The following is a 21538-nucleotide window of genomic DNA, read 5'->3' on the forward strand; positions in this document are numbered from 1 at the left end:
CACAGCAGTGCTGCTGGAGTTTTTAAACACTGTGTCCACTCACTGTCCACTCTATTAGACACTACTACCTTGTCGGTCCACCTTGTAGATGTAAAGTCAGAGACGACAGCTCATCTGCTGCTGCACAGTTTGTGCTGGTCATCCTCTAGTCCTTCATCAGTGGTCACAGGACGCTGCCCACAGGACGCTGGCTGGATGTTTTTGGTTGGTGGACTATTCTCAGTCCAGCAGTGACACTGAGGTGTTTAAAAACTCCAGCAGCACTGCTGTGTCTGATCCACTCAGACCAGCACAACACACATTAACACACCACCACCACGTCAGCGTTACTGCAGTGCTGAGAATGTAACTGTAGAACTACAGAGTGCAGCTATACAGTAAGTGGAGCTGATAAAGTGGACACTGAGTGGTCACTTCATTAATTCACCTCCAAGTTTCTGCAGTCAGTGTACTTGAGTAGTCCTCTATCGCTGCTGAGGGAGAGGTTGAGCTATGCGCTTTCTAGCTTACAGTCATTCTGACAGAGGTGAAGTGCTGCTCCTTTCTGGATCAGAACCACCAAAGTGTCCGTAGATATGAAGCGGAACTCAAAGACGAACGAGCCGTAAAAGAGCAAGATAACGATGACGAAAAGCCACTCGCAGAGCGCAGCCGCGTGCTGCAGAGCAAAACTCTCCTGCACGAAAAACACCCCACCTAGAACACAGAGCGTTAAGGATCATCAACCACATTTTTAAAGATATTACAGATTTCAAAACGTACGGCAATAATACTCCAGACTGTGAGGGTTTATCGAGGTTAAATGTGTAGTTTGTTTTGGTACACAGGTCTATGGAAACGTCTTAGGTCATCTGAAAACCCACATTTAAAAACTGTGAATTCATAACAGGCTGTGTTTGCAGGTGAGTATCCATATAAGGACTAACCCTAACCCTAACATACACCAATCAGACACAACATTCTGACCACCTCCTCGTCTTATCAGCTCCACTTACAGACTGTAGTCCATCTGTTTCTCTGATACTCTGTTACCCTGTTCTTCAGTGGTCAGGACCCCCATGGACCCTCACAGAGCAGGTGCTATTTGGCTGGTGGGTCATTCTCAGCACTGCAGTGACCAACACAAACTGTGCGGCAGCAGATGAGCTGTCGTCTCTGACTTTACATCAACAAGGTGGACCGACAAGGTAGGAGTGTCTAATAGAGTGGACAGTGGGTGGACACAGTGTTTAAAATCTCCAGCAGCACTGCTGTGTCTGATCCACTCAGACCAGCACAACATACTAACACACCACCACCACGTCAGTGTCACTGCAGTGCTGAGAATGACCCACCACCCTAATAGTACCTGCTCTATGAGGGTCCATGGGGGTCCTGACCACTGAAGAACAGGGTAACAGAGTATCAGAGAAACAGATGGACTACAGTCTGTAACTGTAGAACTACAGAGTGCAGCTATACGGTCAGTGGAGCTGATAAGATGGACAATGAGGTGGTCAGAATGTTATGCCTGACCGGTGTAGTTTAGTTATAAATTTGTGTAATTTGTAATCCAGACTAATCTGATGACTATTAAGGGGGCTGAATTCTTTTTAAAGACACTGGAAAAAATGCCAGTATGCAAATTCCAGCCCACCAGGGGGAGCTATAACACATGAACTGCTCCAACAGTGTGTATGCACAGAGTAAAGGATACTGAGGACGAGAGTGACCAAAGCGAGCAGGGTGAGAGCCACTCTGAGGTGCACAGTGTGGAAGTCTCTCTGTGTATTGGCCAGTCGGTACGTCAGCACCGTCTGGACGCACACGAAGAGCAGGCTGCAGGGGAACGCCAACCCAGCACCCACATAGTGAAGGACCTTCAGAAAGTCAACCTGGAACAGACACGTGGAGATCAGGGGGGTTACAGAACGGCTTTAGAACGGGATCATATATGCAGAGCGAATGAACAGGGTCGGCTTACTTGCACTGCTTTTAAAAATATGGGAAAAACATAAAGTCCTTTTATAATTAGTGTGTAAGTGTAAATAAACAGCCTGGGATCACTTTAAAGTCTTTTTATTCTTGGGGCAACGGAGCAGGTGACACACAGAACAAAGCCTGAATGCAGATGTTCAGAAATAGACATAGGAGCAAGGTTCTTATAGCCAAGCTGGCCGTGTCCTGCTTCCTTTAGAGTTGACCGCACCAGTTCTCGGCAGTTAATTTGAGAAGCGACAAATCCTGTTTACAGAGAACTGGTGCAGCTCCTTTTAGCTTAGTGAGCACATCCTGTACGTGTATTTTAATGCTTATACATATTTAATAAGACTATTATAACTAATGAAACTTAATAAATAAACAGCATATTTAAAATGCATCTTTAATACATGATGCCATTATAAATGAATAATCAAGTAGTTATTTTATTAATACATCTAAATACATACATTTGATATGACTCAATGCTGTGTAGACACAAAATGTGCTTATATACATATATAGGATACAAAATGTTGTATCCTGCATTCACATCTCGATTGACTGTGGGAGATATAATACAATCTGCTGCAATGCGATTCGATACAACACAACACAGTGAGATACAATACACAGGCATACAACTCAGCGCAATCAGATACAACACAATACGATACCACAATCAGATTCAGTATAACATGCTGCTTTACACTGTGATACAATGTACTGCGACACAACATGGTACAGTACAGTATGTTGCATCGTTACATGCCTAATAAACACTGTAGCACCAGCAGCAGAAACACTGGGAACGCCATGATTCTGTACACACATCAGGAAAGGCACATACAGAACACCAATCTCGAACGGGAGGTCACATCCAGCTAAAGGTCTTCACTGACGTGGACTCCCATGGGACCGGTGTAATATCTGGCGGCACAGGAATAATTTTCAGTGTTGCTCGCCGGAGCGGGCGGGAATTCTGACCCCTTCAGGCAGGAGTGGATGAGAATACAGACCCCTTCAGGTAGGAGCGGGCAGAAATTCAGACCCCTTCAGGTGGGAGCGGGCGGTAATTCTGACCCCTTCAGGTGGGAGCGGGTGAGAATTCAGACCCCTTCAGGCAGGAGCGGGCGGGAATTCAGACCCTTTCAGGCGGGAGCGGGCGGGAATTCAGACCCCTTCAGGCGGGAGCGGGCAGTAATTCAGACCCCTTCAGGCGGGAGCGGGCGGTAATTCTGACCCCTTCAGGTGGGAGCGGGTGAGAATTCAGACCCCTTCAGGCAGGAGCGGGCGGGAATTCAGACCCCTTCAGGCGGGAGCGGGCGGGAATTCAGACCCAGACTTCATGCGGGAGCGGGTGGGAATTCAGACCCAGACTTCATGCGGGAGCGGGTGGGAATTCAGACCCAGACTTCATGCGGGAGCGGGCAGAAGCACGCATGAAGAGAAATCTTGCAGATTAATGAACAGCCTGTTTGGACCGGCATATCATCTTGTGACACAGGACTAATTTTCAGTGTTTCAGTGTTTGCGGGAGCGGGAGGGAATTCTGACCCCCTCAGGCGGGAGTGGACGAGAATACAGAGCCCTTCAGGTGGGAGTGGGCCGGCAGTCAGACCTCTTCAGATGGGAGTGGGCGGGAATTCAGAGTGCTTTTAGCAGGAGTGGGCAGAAATTCAGACCTTCAGACCCCTTCAGGCAGGAATTCTGAAACCTTCAGGTGGGAATTTAGACCCAGACTTCAGGCGAGAGCAGATTAATGAACAGCCTGTTTGGTGTATAATACATTTAGTCCATTTAAAAGGAAACCATTCATTTTGTACAGCAGTTTTCAAGCAAAGCTCATTCTGTCAACACAAAGGAAATTGTAAGCACATAAATGAATATAAAATATGAACAGACAGCTTAGAAGGCATCGGACAAAACTAATATGTCCCCTTAAAATACACAAAAAAGATGTGACGTCAGAATGTTAGTGTAGGAATACTGTCTAGATTTATTAAGCATTGCTTTACAAACTTCAAGAAACCCAGTATTCTGTACAGTCTTGTAGCAGCCTTGGTTAATGCTCTCTCATACCAAAACACCCATGATGCACGCTAGGGCTGGGCACTGCCAGAGAACGGCCACTGCTCCACAGTACTGGAGTCTGTGAACCCGATGACCGTCACGGACGGAGCTCTGGCTTCACTTCCACAACTGTTTATAATAAACATTCCACTGCAGGCGTCTTGCTGACAGTACGGGGCATGGACGCAGAAGCAGGAATGGGCTTGGATCAGCTACACAGCACTCAGAACCAGCAAGAATGCAACACCTGGAGAGATCTGAGGCCAAGCCCAGCGGTCCGAATTTTGTGGGGGACTTCTACAGAACGGTTAGAGCAACTGCAAACACACTTGGACGCTGAAGGCTGAGGATTAGGCCCGTTATGCTTTGACCCCCAGCGAGAGAATACATAAAATCTACAGGACGTTTTTAAAACCTGAGCAAGTGATATTGTGACAAACAGTGAGGGAGAGATACACCTCCCACCCCATACGGCGTTGTGTGCTTCCAATTAAACACATGAAGATCCTACTGGTCTCAGAACAAGCTTTTCAAGTCATCCTAATCAGCTGGAGACATTTTCCAAAAAACCACCGAGTTTCATCGCCTCTTCTTTAACAGCTCTGTCAGTGTTTGGGAACTGAGGAGATGCTGCTGCAGCTCTGAAAGAGAAATGTTTTCTCGTTCTTGCATTTCGGCTGATCATTAGTTCAGGATCTCATTTGTCGTATTTTTCATGTCAAAGTACCAAATGTTCTCAGTGGTGACCGGTCTGGACTGCAGGTAGGTCAGTTTAGCGCCCAGACTCTTTTAATAAAGAGCAGTGCTGCTGTAATACAGGCAGAATGTGGTTTGACATCGTCCTGCTGAAATAATCAAGGCCTTCCCTGAAAAAGACGTCGTCTGGACGGCAGCAGATGTTGATAAAACATGTTCATATCATTCAGCTTTAATGGAGCCTTCACAGATGAGCAGGTCACCCACACCATGTGCACTAATGACCCCTAAACCATCATGAATACTGGCTTTAGAACTGAGCACTGATAACAAGCTGAGTGGTCTTCAGCCCGGAGGACACAGCGTCCATGATTTCCTAAAGAATTTCAAATGTTGATTCGTTGGACCACATGACATTTTTCCACTTCCCCTCAGTCCATTTTAAATGAGCTCAGGCCCAGAGAAGGTGGCAGTGTTTCTGGATCCTGTTTATATTTGGGTTCTTCTTTGTGTTTTAGAGTTTAACAGCGTTTGTGGATGCAGTGATGAACTGTGTTCACAGACAGTGGTTTTCAGAAGTGTTTCTGAGCCCATGCAGTGATTTCCACTACAGAATCATGTCTGTTTTTAATGCAGTGCTGCCTGAGGGCCTAAAGATCACGGCCTGCAGATACTGGTGTTCAGCCTCGTCCCTCACAGACAGAGATTTCTCCAGATTCTCTGAGTCTTTAATGATGTTCTGCACCGTAGACGATGGAAAGCAGAAGCTCTTTGCTGTTTTATGTTGAGGAACGTTCTTCTTGAGTTGTTGCTCTATTTGATGGTGCCGTCTTTCACAGAGTGGTGACCCCTCCTCCTCTTTACTTCTGAAAGACTCCACCTCTCAATCATGTTACTGACCTGTTGCCAAGCAACCACCAGGTTTTTTTTTTTTTTAGCGTTATATGTTGCCAGCCTTGTGGTGCCCCCGTCCCAACTTTAGAAATGCACATATTTTTAAAAAAAATGTTTTTTTAATTTCTCGGTTTCGACATTTGATGTTTACATACTATTTTCAATAAAATCGTGTTTTAATTATTTGCATATCATTAAATTTTGGTTTTACTTTACATTTTGCACAGTGTCCAACTTTTTTGGAAATGGGGTTGTAATTTACACACTTCTCACCCCAAATGTAGCCAATCAGCCGAGACATGTTTTGTGTCTGAAGTTTGCTTCTTTAGTTTTATACGGTAGTTGTGCAGCTAATAGTAGCTTATAGCCACCAATTAGCAGTGTGTGCATAGGACACTACTTGCTTATGTGGCTTCCGACACCGTATGGCAAACTGTTATGAAAACGGACACAAGCCCAGACAAAATTCAGGCTTCAAGGTGGCTGTGACTTCTACCTTTGAACATGTCTTAGAAAACAGTGTCCAGACCCACATTAGCAAGCCTATGAACTAACTCCCTAACTAAAAACTAAATGGAGGAAACACTTCTCAGTAAACAATGCGACTTTGGGTGCTTCTGTTCTCTAAATTTCTGCATAATTAAATAGATAAGATGAAAACAAAGTCATTCAGAGCGGATTGGTGTGAAATGCCCTGTTCCAGAGAAACGCACTGAGTCAGAACCGTTCACAGTGGTGGTGATAGGAACCAGACATCCCCCTCTAAAAGCTCCTCACAGAAATGGCTCTGAATTCACTGCCTGACACTGTTTTACAGTAGTTTAGAGATAACGTTTTGCCTAAGATTGATTTTTAAAATCCATTCATGGTGGAGGGAGACATGTAGGGCACTGTATAACAAAATAGTCCCCAAAGAAATATTATTCCAGATTTTCCACTATTTCCCATCATCAACGTTCCATATGAACTCCAAAGACTCGTGTGGGTTCTCGGGTGGTTCTGGATGGTAAATAAAATGTCTATATCTGTGTTGTAGTCATGGAGACACCTGGTTCCCATCACCACCACTGTAAAGACGTCTGAGCCGTTTCACACCAAACCGCTCTGAACCTCTGTTCACACCTCAACCACTGAATTACACGGAATAAAAGTAAATTCCTCTTTCATCAAAAAGGAGGAATGAATTTATAACCATCACTCATTCCAGCATCAATAAGTGAGCATGACTGAAGACTCCTTTTCCTTATTTTTGTCTTTTATATACTTGGTCTTTATACTATGATGCCTCAGGTACATGTGAGCATCCAGAGACATGAAGAACCAGAAAAAGGACCAGAACCTTCTGCATAATAGTCACTGGACCACACCTACAGGACTGCAGGGTGGGATGGAAAGTGAGAAGGATCAAAACAGCAAAGCATGTCTTTGATTTATCACACAATCAGCGGATGCAATGCGAGCGTACTGGAGAGAGATACCCATCAGGGGCCCTGGTGTGCAAAGAGCTGTTTTACTGGACATGATCAAAGCAAAGATCATACAACAGCAATACACAGTAAAAGTCCAGCCTCGGGGCCCCGGAGTACGGGTTCCATCAAACATGCAGTTAATCGTAACAGCACCTGAGAAAGTCTTACACAGTGAAGGCAAACATCACATGTTGGAAACGTGCCCATGTTTGATTTGGAGGAACACATGAGAAAGTTCTGTTGGTCTTCAAGTAGAGCAGCGGCAGGACTTCAAATGATTTATTTTTGAGAGATTTCTTTGCTTTTCTATTTATAATGTTTATACTGTTAAATTTTCAGTATTATTTACACCTATTAGGCGTGACGTTCTGACCACCTCCTCGTTTCTACGCTCACTGTCCACTTTATCAGCTCCACTGACCGTATAGCTGCACTCTGTAGTTCTACAGTTACAGACTGTAGTCCATCTGTTTCTCTGATACTCTGTTACCCTGTTCTTCAGTGGTCAGGACCCCCATGGACCCTCACAGAGCAGGTACTGTTTGGGTGGTGGGTCATTCTCAGCACTGCAGTAACACTGACGTGGTGGTGGTGTGTTAGTGTGCGTTGTGCTGGTCTGAGTGGATCAGACACAGCAGTGCTGCTGGAGTTTTTAAACACCTCAGTGTTGCTGCTGGACTGAGAATAGTCCACCAACCAAAAATATCCAGCCAGCAGCGTCCTGTGGGCAGTGTCCTGTGGGCAGCGTCCTGTGGGCAGCGTCCTGTGGGCAGCGTCCTGTGGGCAGCGTCCTGTGGGCAGCATCCTGTGACCAATGATGAAGGACTAGAAGATGACCAACACAAACTGTGCAGCAGCAGATGAGCTGTCGTCTCTGACTTTACACCTACAAGGTGGACCGACAAGGTAGGAGTGTCTAATAGAGTGGACAGTGAGTGGACACAGGGTTTAAAAACTCCAGCAGCACTGCTGGGTCTGATCCGCTCAGACCAGCACAACACACATTAACACACTACCACCACATCAGTGTCACTGCAGTGCTGAGAATGACCCACCACCCAAACAGTACCTGCTCTGTGAGGGTCCATGGGGGTCCTGACCACTGAAGAACAGGGTAACAGAGTATCAGAGAAACAGATGGACTACAGTCTGTATCTGTAGAACTACAGAGTGAACCTGCCATCGGCGCTGCATGGCAGACTGGCGGCATTGACCGCAGCCCTCCAGCATCGCTTCAAGTGGTGAAGTAAGATACGCAGCTGATTTCTGAGGAATGGAAGTGGAGCCGAGTGCAATGGCTTGGCAGGCACGTTCAAAAAGGCAGTGCAAGGGGAAGTCAGCACTGGGGCATTTGCTACCAGAGGAGCTGGGACGCCACGTGCTGCACACTGTACCGGCTGGCCTTCCAGCCATCATAGCCAAGGCAAGGAGTTCCACTGCACCTGCAAAGCAAGACGCAGTGCTCAGTCTCCCCGAGAGAGAGGACGCAGCCCTGAAAGGGGACTGGGAGTGAGGGTGGTTAAGGAGTGCGTTTGTGTGGAGGGGCGGAGGACATTCCAAAACCCCTTCTCCGGAGAGACTAGGGCTCTGGGACCAGGGAGTCTAAATCTGTGAGGTCACTGGGACAGCTAAACTTTGAAAGGGGGGCTGCATGGCGTGCTGCCATGGGAACGGGGCATACTTGGCCCAGAGAGACCTTCAGGTCAAGAAGTTGTGGCTGTCAGCTTAATAATGTGCAGATGTGTTAGTTGTCATTCAAGATGCTTGGTGTTTATTAGTGATAAATTAAATGAGCTACTGAACATTGGTGTTTTCTGCCACATTGTATTTTATATCTGCTAACAGTGCAACCACAATATAATCACTAATGTGCTTGATCATTCACTACTGTGTAAGCAGGAAAAATAAGCTCAAACTAAGCTGAAACTCAGTAAACTGGGTTATTTTACCTGGAAGTTACCCACTACAGTGAGCCCTGCAGCACAAAGCCAGCCAGTGCAAAGGCCCAGCATATTCAATGGACTGTTCTGCTGTCTGTGGATCACCTGAGCGTAGCGGAGCAGACCAATCAGCATCACTGGAAGACAGACAGAAACTGATCAGTTGCCTTCATCAGTAAAACATTGATCATTCCCTTTCACTCAAAGTCCACTTTATTAGACACAGCTACCTCATCGCTTTACTATACACATGTACAAATACAGACTAGCCACCTTCTAACTCACTCATCGGCCAGTTTCTGACCACAGGGCGGCCTTCGGCTAGAAAGTTTTGGATGGAGGAAATTCTCAGCACAGCAGTGACACTGACGTGTAAAAACCCATCAACAGTGTGTCTGCACGAAGTGTTTCTAATAAAGAGGCCAGTGAGTGGAAGCACAAGGTAGATGTTTCTAATAAAGTGGCCAGTGAGTGGAAGCACAAGGTAGGTGTTTCTAATAAAGTGGCCAGTGAGTGGAAGCACAAGGTAGGTGTTTCTAATAAAGTGGCCAGTGAGTGGAAGCACAAGGTAGGTGTTTCTAATAAAGTGGCCAGTGAGTTGAAGCACAAGGTGGGTGTTTCTAATAAAGTGGCCAGTGAGTGGAAGCACAAGGTAGGTGTTTCTAATAAAGTGGCCAGTGAGTGGAAGCACAAGGTAGGGGTTTCTAATAAAGTGGCCAGTGAGTGGAAGCACAAGGTAGGTGTTTCTAATAAAGTGGCCAGTGAGTGGAAGCACAAGGTAGGTGTTTCTAATAAAGTGGCCAGTGAGTGGAAGCACAAGGTAGGTGTTTCTAATAAAGTGGCCAGTGAGTGGAAGCACAAGGTAGGTGTTTCTAATAAAGTGGCCAGTGAGTGGAAGCACAAGGTAGGGGTTTCTAATAAAGTGGCCAGTGAGTGGAAGCACAAGGTAGGTGTTTCTAATAAAGTGGCCAGTGAGTGGAAGCACAAGGTAGGTGTTTCTGATAAAGTGGCCAGTGAGTGGAAGCACAGGGTAGGTGTTTCTAATAAAGTGGCCAGTGAGTGGAAGCACAAGGTAGGTGTTTCTGATAAAGTGGCCAGTGAGGAGAAGGTTAGAGTTTCAATACAAATGGCTAATAAACGTATTTTTAGACTTGGGTTCTTCAGTCTATGGGGTAAAAAGGGTTATTTTAAGGGAACGTTTTGCAGTTTCCACGCATGTTTTTTCATTCATGGCATCTCACGATCAACAATTCTTTATAGTAGATACAGGTCATTAATTTGAGGATGTTAAAATATTGATGCTTAACATTTCTCCCTGTGATTGTGTGACAGCCCCCAACACTGCAGCTTGACGTGCGAGGAAAAGTAAAAGCCCCGCTGTGGAAAGTAAGATAGTGTCCTCATCAGGCACGAATATCACACCTAAAGAGCACATCTGTAGCCATCACAAACCTAGGCACATGAAAACCCATTAACCCGTTTCTGCACAGGACAGTTGAAACTGCCTGTATCGAGAGAGAAAGAAGGAATTTTTAATGGGAATTAAGAAATGATGGCCAAAGGAAAGGACAATGTGTGCAAACTGGAAAACATTCCCTCAAAATAATTTTCAGTTTTACCCCATGTCCTCAGGGGGTCCGTAGTTATCTACTGCTGTTTTATTTGATGTGAAGATTTGAGGAGGGAAAAGTTTTCCCAGCTTTAGAACTTGTTTCCATTATTCCATCCTTAAAACACAAGGAATTCCATCAGAATGTGAGCTTCCCTCTTTTCCTACAAAAATCTCAAATTTAAACGCCACTGCCTACATTTTCCCACTGGGACTCTGGGGTCTGCTGTTAGAGCTATTTTACTACACTCTCTTCTCCGACTTTCTAATCCTCCTCTCTCCCTGGAATGCCTGTCCTCTCCCCTGCTTCTCATGTCAGTTCAGCCGTCTTTCATACATGCCAAGTTGCCAATGAAGGACAATAATACTGGCATTTTCATTCCCTTTCCTTCTCTCTGTGGTCACTGGCACTCGCAGTGCTCTCACAGCATCCCAACCCACAACCAGGTCATCTGACAGAACGGTTCTCAGTCCGGGGGGACTAGTCTTGGTGGGCTGGACGTGATCTCGTAATGAAGACATCTGGGGACAACTTGTTAGACGTTTAGTGCTGGACTGCACTGCCTCTGAACCTCACCCACACTGATCTAACAGTCCAATCAAGAAACGTCCCAATTATGACTGCACAGCCGGCTGGTGGGCCGCTGCTGCTACTGTGTGCTGGCTGGCGGGCCGCGCTGCCACCGAGCGCCGGCTGGCAGGCATAACTCTACGGTGAAGAATTAAATATGGAAAATAAACTGAACAGAATCTGCCTCCACTCACCCATAAAGGATCCAATACTGCAGATGAGACTGAACCAGCAACTCTCAGGAGGAAGAGCACCACATTTACTGCAGTAAGCAAGACAGAAAAAAAGGGAGAAGATTTAACCAAAGAGTATTCCCGGCTGAAAATGAAATGTTTGATCTACTTATGGACCAGAACAAAATTCACTGCCGGCACCCCTTCCTTAAACATCCCAGCACAGATGCCTGCGCACACACAGACATCCAGACCAGAGGGAACCCTCAGGGTCTTATAGGCCTTCAGAGATGGCTTCATCATTTCCAGGACTTCAAAAACACATCTGTACTTTTTAATTCAGTTTTATTTAATAGAATAATCATGCTTTAAGTTCAAATCTAAGTATAGCAGGAATATCTCATTTCATTGCTTTTTTTGTTTTGTTTGGAAAAAATGGCTAAAATCTCCAAACACTCTCCGGAAAAGTTTCCAGTCAGAATTGTTTTCTTGGTGGTATGTAGACAGAGACAGCCAAGTGAGCTGTGAGGAAGTGACGGCAATCAACCGGTCATGCTTTAATTCAAAACGGAACCAATTCATAAGTTCTGGAAGTTCTAGACACATCACTGCCTGGGAACATGAGCTGAGGTCGAAGCAGGTTTGGGTTAGTTGTTAGGAAAGGAAAACGGTGGCGGCAGCTCAGATGTGTGTTGATGTCCGTTACAAGCTTCAGATAAAACCCAGGAAACGACTTTTACAAGGTGTAAATGTTCAGGTTTCATTTAGAAAACATCACAAATCCCCGTAAAAGGGGGTAGCAAAAGGTGCAGAGCGCTGACCGGTCGCCACCACCCGTGCAGAGCGCCGACCGGTCGCCACCACCCGTGCAGAGCGCCGACCGGTCGCCACCACCCGTGCAGAGCGCCGACCGGTCGCCACCACCCGTGCAGAGCGCCGACCGGTCGCCACCACCCGTGCAGAGCGCCGACCGGTCGCCACCACCCGTGCAGAGCGCCGACCTCTCTGGTCTCTGCTGTTGCAGGAGGCAATTACAGTTACCTGCCCCCGTGGAACTTAAAGCTCATTGCGGAAGGGTTTAGGTACTACATGTGTTTCTATATGCAGGCATAAGCTTTTATCAAAACAAGTGTTAAAGTTGTGACAAAGCACTGACCATGTATGGACCAATTAGTTCCACCTGTGGTCCCACAGCAAAAAAAAAAAAAAAAAAAAAATTACTATTAATTGAAAAAAAAAAAAAAAAAAAAAAAAAAAAAAAAAAATATATATATATATATATATATATATATATATATATATATATAAAAAGATGTTAGATATTTTAAATGGAAAGCTCGTGGTCTGGTCTATGCATAGTAACAGGAAACAGTAGCAGGACATACTAATATGCTAAATATATATAAATTCATTGTTTATCATCTCAAACCCTGGATCAAACCCTACATCTGCACTTGGGAAAATAGTTTTGTCAAAGTTTTTTTAAGATCTTTTTGATTGCCTTTAAATTGAAGTGTAAAGACTTTTCCTGAGTTTAATTTTTAATATCCAAAAAATGCTCATCCCATTTTCAGGTCGCTATGGACGCTGAGCGGAGCTTTATTTCAGCCCCTGCATTTCAGAGCAGGTAGTGAGGCTGCATCCCCGTCCCTCATGGCCACAGGGTGAGCAGAGGGAGCCCATTGTTTTGAAGCAAATGTCTGAAAATCTGAAAACCAGTGTGGAACATTAAGAAACGACACCACTGAAACATTTTCTGCAATTAAGTATTTTTTGTGTTTTATTTGAAAATGTGATTTTTTTTGTGTTCCAGCTGTTCGAAGCTGTGTTTGGTGGTCATGTACTGGCTGCGTTTGAGTTCTGCTCAAAATGAGCTAAAATTGTCACCAGCAAAAACAGCCAGCAAAGTTTTGGTGGGGTTATGATTATTTTGGTAGTGACAAAATGGAACGTTTATTCATTCATTTGAATGAAAAACAGAATTAAGGTACAGAGTCACTCAAAGCAAAAGGATTTCAGTCTAAACTCCAAGTCGGTGAAAGGTGGAGTAGATTTGCTTTAGAAACATTTCTTATATTTCTTGAAATACTCTTTACATCCTGATAGCAATAAAGTAAGTAAATTCTCTGCAATACAAAGAAAAAAATCTGTGGGTGAGACCACAAGACTAACAAACTTGTCCAGTCATTTAATTTGGACCAAAAATAAATAAATATTAGATGTCTGACCAGTTTGTTTACCCATCACTTCATGACCTTCTTTTGTTCCACACACACACACACAACTGAAAGATAGCGAGCTGGGCTCACCAGACTGGCAAAGAAAGTTATGTAAGTACCTACAAGTCACACTGCTACAGGAAAAAAGAAAAGAAAGACCATCGGTGTGGCTTTCCAACGGTGGTGAAATCTGAGGGAGCTGAAAAGCCAGGAAAACACCACCAAGGTTGTCGTTTTTCTGTTGGACTGGTAATTATCTGGTTTGCGATGTTCAGAGGGGAATGTGTTATTTTCCTGAATTATGTATTCTACATAGCTACTTTCTGTATTAGTCCAGCACTAATGTTAGCTACACTGCAGGTGTATATCCTCAAGGATGCCTGCACTGTAGGCTGTGTGCGTCCACATGTTCTGGGTTGTGGCAGGAGGGCTGTAAGTAGGGGGTGGGTATTTTTTTGGTTGGATTTTTCCCCAAAAACAGGCTTAGCCTTCCGGGCCACTTACTCCAGCTTTAAAAGCCTACAAAGGTTTTTGAACTCAGACTTTGAACGAATTCAACAGAAACATCCACAGAACTTTTGTCATTTTGTTTCTTTTTCCACAGAGTGGAGTTCCTCTGGGTGTGGGTGGGCTCCGGGGGGGGTGGGGGGGTGGGGGGGGGTGCTTATCTATTGTCTCAGTGTTGCCTGGAGCTACGCTGTAGGATGTTATGTAATGATGAAATAAGCGAAAATGTGGTCATGCAAGAGTAAACTGTACAATACTGACCTGATGAGTGGTATATTGTCCAGTGTGCAGCAGAGAAAAGGGCCAGTCTGCACCGCCAGACGCTCCTCACACGACGAGTTATACGTCCTACAGTGAACAAGCACACGCATGTACATGAACACACATATAAACACACACGTCTGTTTACTTTCCAAGATGTTATTTCAGATCTGCAGATAACGGCCTCCTGAAAACGCTGAGAGGCCTTGTGAACCCAATTCCACACGTGTCCCCAGTTTTCTCCCCAATTAAGCCAATTAGTCCTCAGTTTAGTTGTTGCTAATTCCATCTGCCATCATCAGCTTTCAGGCTTCAATGCCGAAGGTGAAAACGCGCAGCTTTTCAAACTGCTGCTGCACGTTAACTGCTACCTGCCCAGGTGAACCGCCAAATCTGTTACATCACAGGCTGGCTAACGCTGGGCTGAGTGATGGTGGAGAGGGAGGACCACCTTAATGAGGATTCTTGACCACTCTATCCAGTCCTAAAGTATCAATTAATGTCCACAGAGTCATTTAAGGCCTAACAGGTTTTGAGAGTTTACAGCTGGAAGGGTCCCCAAACTACCAAATGCAAAGTAAGTGCACATACATTTAACAGAGAACGTTATTTTGTTGTAATAACTTGCTGCAAAGGTTACGCTCGCTTCACAACCGCAACAACCACCACCTGAGTCCGGCTGCAATTGCAAAGTGCCTTTTTAGGAACATTCAGATACTCAAGGTTGTAGCAAGTAGGGGGTCAATATTCAGGCAGGCAGTAAAACAGACAGATCCATAACAAAAACCAAAGAGTTAAAAACAGGAAAAATCAAGCAGCCTCAGAACTCACAGGTTTAACAAAGGGGTTTAAAACAAAGGGGTTTAAAAACAAAGGGGTTTAAAAAGCAGCTTTAATGAGTCCAAAAGGAGCCGCAGGTGTGTGTGCTTGTGTGTGTGAGAGGCGGAGAGTGGGCGGAGCCAGGGACATTCCAAGTCACAGCTTTTTAATTTAGCTTGCCTTTTATTTTTATGATTACATTTTAAAATTGGCCGCTACTGTTTTTGTTTATTTGAGCAAAAAAATTCAAAACTTTCGTCACTAATCTTCATTTTCAGTGAAATTTGCTTTGCTGTCTTTGTGTGAAGTGTCATTGGGCTTTGCTGCTCCAAACAGAGTGAACTGGTTTTATTTATCGTTATTATTATTATTGCACAAAGGTGCAAACTCTCAGACGTCTTGTGCCCATTTATTACTCACAATTGTTAAAAGAGAATTACTTTAAAATAAAAGGGAAGACAGGAAAAATAACATCAGTGATTACTCCGGTAAGTTGTGCGTCCTGTTTGTGGAGCCTGTGTTTTTTCTTCTGATAAAACTCTGTCAGGACTCGGACTGGTTTGCGTGCGAGTGAATCCGCCTCTGATTAAACAGTGATTTCATAAGGACGGGTTTCACAGCTACACAAACAAAATGAAAAACACACGTTATTGCTTTTAGTGACGGTGTAAAGATAAGCTGATTAAACACCAAACAGTTTCTGTGTTCCAAAGCAGATTTCTTTGCTGTGTAGCCAGAAAATGTTAATACAAACAGACGTGATGATGTTCAGCCGTTTTGGCAGGAAAGTTCATGACGGCTTAAACAGTGACACTTTAACTGTTTTACATCAACGCCGCTTCAACCATGACGGCAAAACTTGCATAACATTTTTTGTATATTTGGCTTGGATCAAGGTCTCAAATAACCTGGGAGCTACCAGCCGGGTGGTCTTCTCCAAGGGTGTGTGTGTTGCACTGGTCTGAGTGGATCAGACACAGCAGTGCTGCTGGAGTTTTTAAACACTGTGTCCACTCACTGTCCACTCTATTAGACACTCCTACCTTGTCGGTCCACCTTGTAGATGTAAAGTCAGAGACGACAGCTCATCTGCTGCTGCACAGTTTGTGTTGGTCATCCTCTAGTCCTTCATCAGTGGTCACAGGACACTGCCCACAGGATGCTGCCCACAGGACGCTGCCCACAGGACACTGCCCACAGGATGCTGCCCACAGGACACTGTTGGCTGGATATTTTTGGTTGGTGGACTATTCTCAGTCCAGTAGCGACACTGAGGTGTTTAAAAACTCCAGCAGCACTGCTGTGTCTGATCCACTCAGACCAGCACAACACACACTAACACACCACCACCACGTCAGTGTTACTGCAGTGCTGAGAATGACCCACCACCCAAATAGCACCTGCTCTGTGAGGGTCCATGGGGGTCCTGACCACTGAAGAACAGAATTTGACGAATGAATAATTTGGTTTTCACTGCACTCTTAGAAATGAAGGTTCTATTCAGGTACATTTTTGGTTCAACAGTGTAGATGTTCCCTCAGAGGTTCTACAGTGGTTCTAAGGTCTGATTGTGGAGCTTAAATCAGTTCCTCCAGGTGAAAAGTTGGTATTTGTTCCTTTTCATAACCGAATGTTTTAAAACAGAGCAGTAGAGTAAAAGCCTGGAGGCGAGGCGAGGCAGGGTGTGTGGAGTCAGTCCAGCTTAGAACAGATCATTTCAGTGGATTTGTTTCAGTGGATTATGGTTCAGTTATGTTCCCTGACTAAAGGTACTGAGATGGAGCCTTGAGGGAACCACCCCAGTGATGAGAGGGGAACTGACCCAGAGACAGTCTAGAACCTTTATTTCTGAAAGTGTAACAAGAAGAAGCAAAAAACACATTTAACACTAAATCTCCTCTCAGCTGGTCAGTCAGTGAGTCCCTCCCTTCATTCCAGCTTCCGTTCTTCTCAGGAGCCTCACTTTCAGCTCCTCAAAGAACCTGCAGACACGCCTCCAAAGCTCAGTCTGAGAAGCTGGTTGATGATCAAACCCATTCAGTGGTGCTGAGGTCTGGACTCTGGGGCGGTCAGTCCATCGTCCAGCTTCTTTGTTTGATGTGTCCGTCTCCTTTTCTCAGTGAGGTTCTTCTTGAACAGCTACACGTCCTTTCAGACCCACAGCGCTGAGTGGTCTCCTCAAGTGGAAGGATGGACAGAAACACCTGTGGATGTTTTCAGATCTGAAGCAGCTTGATCTTCTCTTCTCTCTCAGAGATCAAAGCTTTCAGTGCTGTTTATCTGATGGGGGCAGTTTTGGGGTCGACCAGCTCTTCCAGGTGGTTGTTAGGAGCCTCGTTTTCTCTGGACCAGTTTTTGAACTCTAGTTCTGGAAACTCAAAATTTCCTTAAATTCTCTCCTTCATTATGCATGTGGATTATCTCAGAAATCTCACCTGAAAACTGAATAACTTGCACCTAATGGCTGTTTTGACTGGAAATTAAACACATGAATGGCGCTGTGTGACTTTTACACCGCACTTTATGTCATTTGTATATTGATGTTGTCGGAACAAAACCTCGTATCTTCATTTTTGTCGTTTTTCAGTTTTTGACATAATTTAAAATAGCCTGTTGCCCTTTATATTGGGTGTAAATGTCATGATGTAGGGACCAAAACAAACATCCCAAAATGACTTGGAAAAAATTTTGGTTCCATTGACTTACATTGAAAGTAAAGCAGGTTTTTTCCTTCTCCTGTAAAGTCCCGATTTTGGAGATACGAAGTTTTCTTCCGACAACAGCGACATGTTTGTGGAGGTTGAACTGTATGCAGAAGTGACCGAGGTTAGAGCGCTTTACCAGTTATTCACAGGACAGACGTGGTGGTTGTAGAGTGCCATAGCATATCTGGAAAGAAGGAAAGAAGGAAAAAGTGGGATGAAGTGTGTGTGTGAAGGAGAGAGAGAAGAGAATAGCACACAAAATCTGACCGTTCTCACGACCGACCCATTAAAAATGAGAAAACGCCACAATAAGAGACGTCCACGGACGTCGAGTAAAACATTAAGAGAGATCCACGACAGACAGAGTGAAGACTTTCAATCCTGGTGCAATGAGTGAGAGATCTTTTGGCTTCAGTTCATGGAGAAGCTAATGAAGCTCTGCTCACCTGCACACTTTCATGAGCTGGAAGACTGAAGCCAACATTTTCTCAGAGTTAACTCTCCTTGCTCAAACTCACCTGACTCAGCTCACTGTTAATTACAACGCCTGGCAAACATCTGGGGACCTCCGGCATGTTTTCTCTGCCAGTTTGCCGAAACTCAACACATCATACAGAAAGCTCTTTTAAATTTTGTCATTTCTCTTTGCAAATAAAATTAAAGAATAACACAAAAAACAGCCCTGAGTTGAGAACAAAGCCAAAGGCTACAGCTTTCAGGTGTTTCTACCACCTTTTGGACCAAAGGGACAAGAAATATATGATCATTTTTATAAATTTCAAATACATTTGCAGTCTGTGCTGAAATACACCAATCAGGCGTAACATCATGACCACCTCCTCGTTTCTACGCTCACTGTCCACTTCATCAGCTCCACTGACCGTATAGCTGCACTCAGTAGTTCTGCAGTTACAGACTGTAGTCCATCTGTTTCTCTGATACTCTGTTACCCTGTTCTTCAGTGCTCAGGACCCCCATGGACCCTCACAGAGCAGGTACTGTTTGGGTGGTGGGTCATTCTCAGCACTGCAGTCACACTGACGTGGTGGTGGTGTGTTAGTGTGCGTTGTGCTGGTGCGAGTGGATCAGACACAGCAGTGCTGCTGGAGTTTTTAAACACCTCAGTGTCGCTGCTGGACTGAGAATAGTCCACCAACCAAAAATATCCAGCCAGCAGCGTCCTGTGGGCAGCGTCCTGTGGGCAGCGTCCTGTGACCACTGATGAAGGACTAGAGGATGACCACCACAAACTGTGCAGCAGCAGATGAGCTGTCGTCTCTGACTTTACATCTACAAGGTGGACCGACAAGGTAGGAGTGTCTAATAGAGTGGACAGTGAGTGGACACAGTGTTTAAAAACTCCAGCAGCACTGCTGTGTCTGATCCACTCGTACCAGCACAACACACACTAACACACCACCACCACGTCAGTGTTACTGCAGTGCTGAGAATGATCCACCACCCAAACAGTACCTGCTCTGTGAGGGTCCATGGGGGTCCTGACCACTGAAGAACAGGGTAACAGAGTATCAGAGAAACAATGACAAAACAAGGATGAAAATATTATGCCTGATCAGTTTTTATATATAGCGCTCTTGTCAGAACAAAACCTCGTATCTCCATTTTTGGAGATTTTCAGTTTTTGACATAATTTGATAATACTCATGGTCCTATACATTGTATGTAAATTTCATGATAAATGGAGCAAAAGAAACGACCCAAAATGACTTGGAAAAATGTCCAGTTCCATTGACTTACATTAAAAGCAAAGTAGGTTTTTTCCTTCAGCTGTAAAGTTCTCATTTTGGACCTACAAGGTTTTCTTTCGACAACAGCGATATTATATATTATATATATATATAAAAGCATGTGCATTTATCTCATTACTTTCACTGATACTCACATAATCCAAGCACCAGAAATGGTGCCGATAGAAAGGCTGGCAGGTAAAAGTGCCCAAAGTGACATCTTCTCCAAAAAAAAAAAAAAAAAACAGTTAAAAATTAATAAAACCTACTTCTCTTCTCGTCTCATGACATCGCAAACGAAGATAAAATCAAGCACAGTCCAGCTCTGCTCTGTTCAGTCATTCCCTGGTCGTCACACAAAAGCAACAGGCCAACGGTCACTCATGGTCAGTGCACAGCCAGGTTACATCCACATAATGACCTCATCGTTCAGTGACTGATCCCTTCATAGACTCTATCAGGTATCTGCAGATCCTCCGGTGTTGGCTGCAGTAACTCAGTTGTTGCTACTATGTTTTTGTCTTGTAAGGCTCCTCCTTCCTCAGTTCCCATGAAACCAGATGTTGCATTAACCCTCCCTTTAAGCCACTAGTGTCACATTTCAGCAGAGCCAGTTTACTCGTTATAATAATCGCCAGAGTTTATGTCTCAGCGCTTATCCAATCAGCGCAGCTTCCACAGGCCAACTAGCGCCAAAACATCTGGAGAAAACAAAATCAAGCCCCAAGAATGACGAGCAGATTTCAGTCAATGTTCCAGAAACAAGAGAGAGATCAGGTTGCTGTGCTTCCACGTTTAAAGGGGAACACCACTGCTTTTTCAAAATCCAGATGTCTTTACAGTGGTGGTGATGGGAACCAGGCGTCGCCATGACTACAACACAGATATAGACACTTTATTCACCATCCAGAAGCTCCAGAGAACCTACACGAGTCTTCTGAGCTTATATGGAATGTTGATGATGGAAAACAGTGGAAAATCTGGAATAATGAGTTTTCTTTGGGGACTATTTGGCCTTATAACACCCTGCATATATCCCTCCAACCATGAACAGATTTGAAAAGTAGGCCAAAGCTGTATCTAAGAACTACTGTCAAACATCTCAGACATCAGTGAAATCATATCCAGTTCATGTAGGAACTTTCAGGGAGGAGCTTTTAGAGGGACGTCTGGTTCCTATCACCACCACTGTGAACGGTTCTGACTCGGTCAGTTTATCTAGAACAGAGAGTTTCACACCAAACCGCTCTGAACGAGTCTGATTACATCTAAACCAGTTAATTACACAGGAATTTTGAAAAATCTGTGACGTTCCCCTCTGCCAGTCAAATAAAGAAGCCCCGCACTGCTGCGATGCTTCTTTCATTCAGGCCAAATCTCATCAGGAACATCTGGGCCTCTCAATACACACTTCATATTTAATGCTTTCACACTGGCTGCCTTTTAATATCTACAATAACTTAAAGAAATTAGACCATCCGGGAAATTTCTATTTAAATTTAAATGAATCATTATAGATACATATCTATCAGTAATGAACAATCCATTGTCTGTCCATCCAGTGTGCTAGTGTATCCATTTCTGAAGCTCTATTTCTATAAACCCAGTACTTACAGTTACCATCCAATACTAACACATTACGTGTCTTGATGTATACGAAAATGAGTAAACACATCTATTACCTGGAACAAACTTCAGTATTGCTCTTTTTCTGCAAATGTTTAGTGCACTATGTTTACTTATTTGCTAAATCTAATATTTTGGAACAAATAAAAAATATATAATGTGCCATAACTTTTGCACAAGCCACATTTTATGTTTAGTGTCCCTCACAATACGTTAAATTCAGCAAATAAACAGAAAAAGTGTGTTAAAATATTTAATTAAAATTTAAA

The 21538-nt window shown here is 44.4% G+C and overlaps 1 protein-coding gene across 8 annotated transcripts; it reads right to left on the reverse strand.

Moving 5' to 3' along the window:
* Positions 1-280: 280 nt before the first annotated feature.
* Positions 281-20150, reverse strand: LOC108443319 (transmembrane protein 150A-like). 8 transcript variants are annotated; one of them, XM_017723893.2, is made up of 7 exons: positions 19913-20145; positions 17897-18079; positions 14372-14458; positions 11406-11473; positions 9041-9168; positions 1697-1874; positions 281-696 (listed from the first exon to the last, which is right to left on the reverse strand). In XM_017723893.2, the coding sequence occupies exons 2-7, from the start codon at positions 17977-17979 to the stop codon at positions 491-493; spliced, it is 750 nt and encodes a 249-aa protein (XP_017579382.1). In that variant the 5' UTR covers positions 17980-18079; positions 19913-20145; the 3' UTR covers positions 281-490. The 8 variants fall into 8 exon arrangements, 7 of the variants coding, with proteins under 7 accessions (XP_017579382.1, XP_017579383.1, XP_017579380.1 ...); XM_017723894.2 differs by having other exon boundaries at positions 18032-18079; positions 19913-20144; XM_017723891.2 differs by having other exon boundaries at positions 18032-18079; positions 19799-20144.
* Positions 20151-21538: the final 1388 nt, after the last annotated feature.

The sequence above is a fragment of the Pygocentrus nattereri genome, chromosome 13 (genome assembly GCF_015220715.1).
Source record: "Pygocentrus nattereri isolate fPygNat1 chromosome 13, fPygNat1.pri, whole genome shotgun sequence".
Lineage (NCBI taxonomy): Eukaryota > Metazoa > Chordata > Actinopteri > Characiformes > Serrasalmidae > Pygocentrus > Pygocentrus nattereri.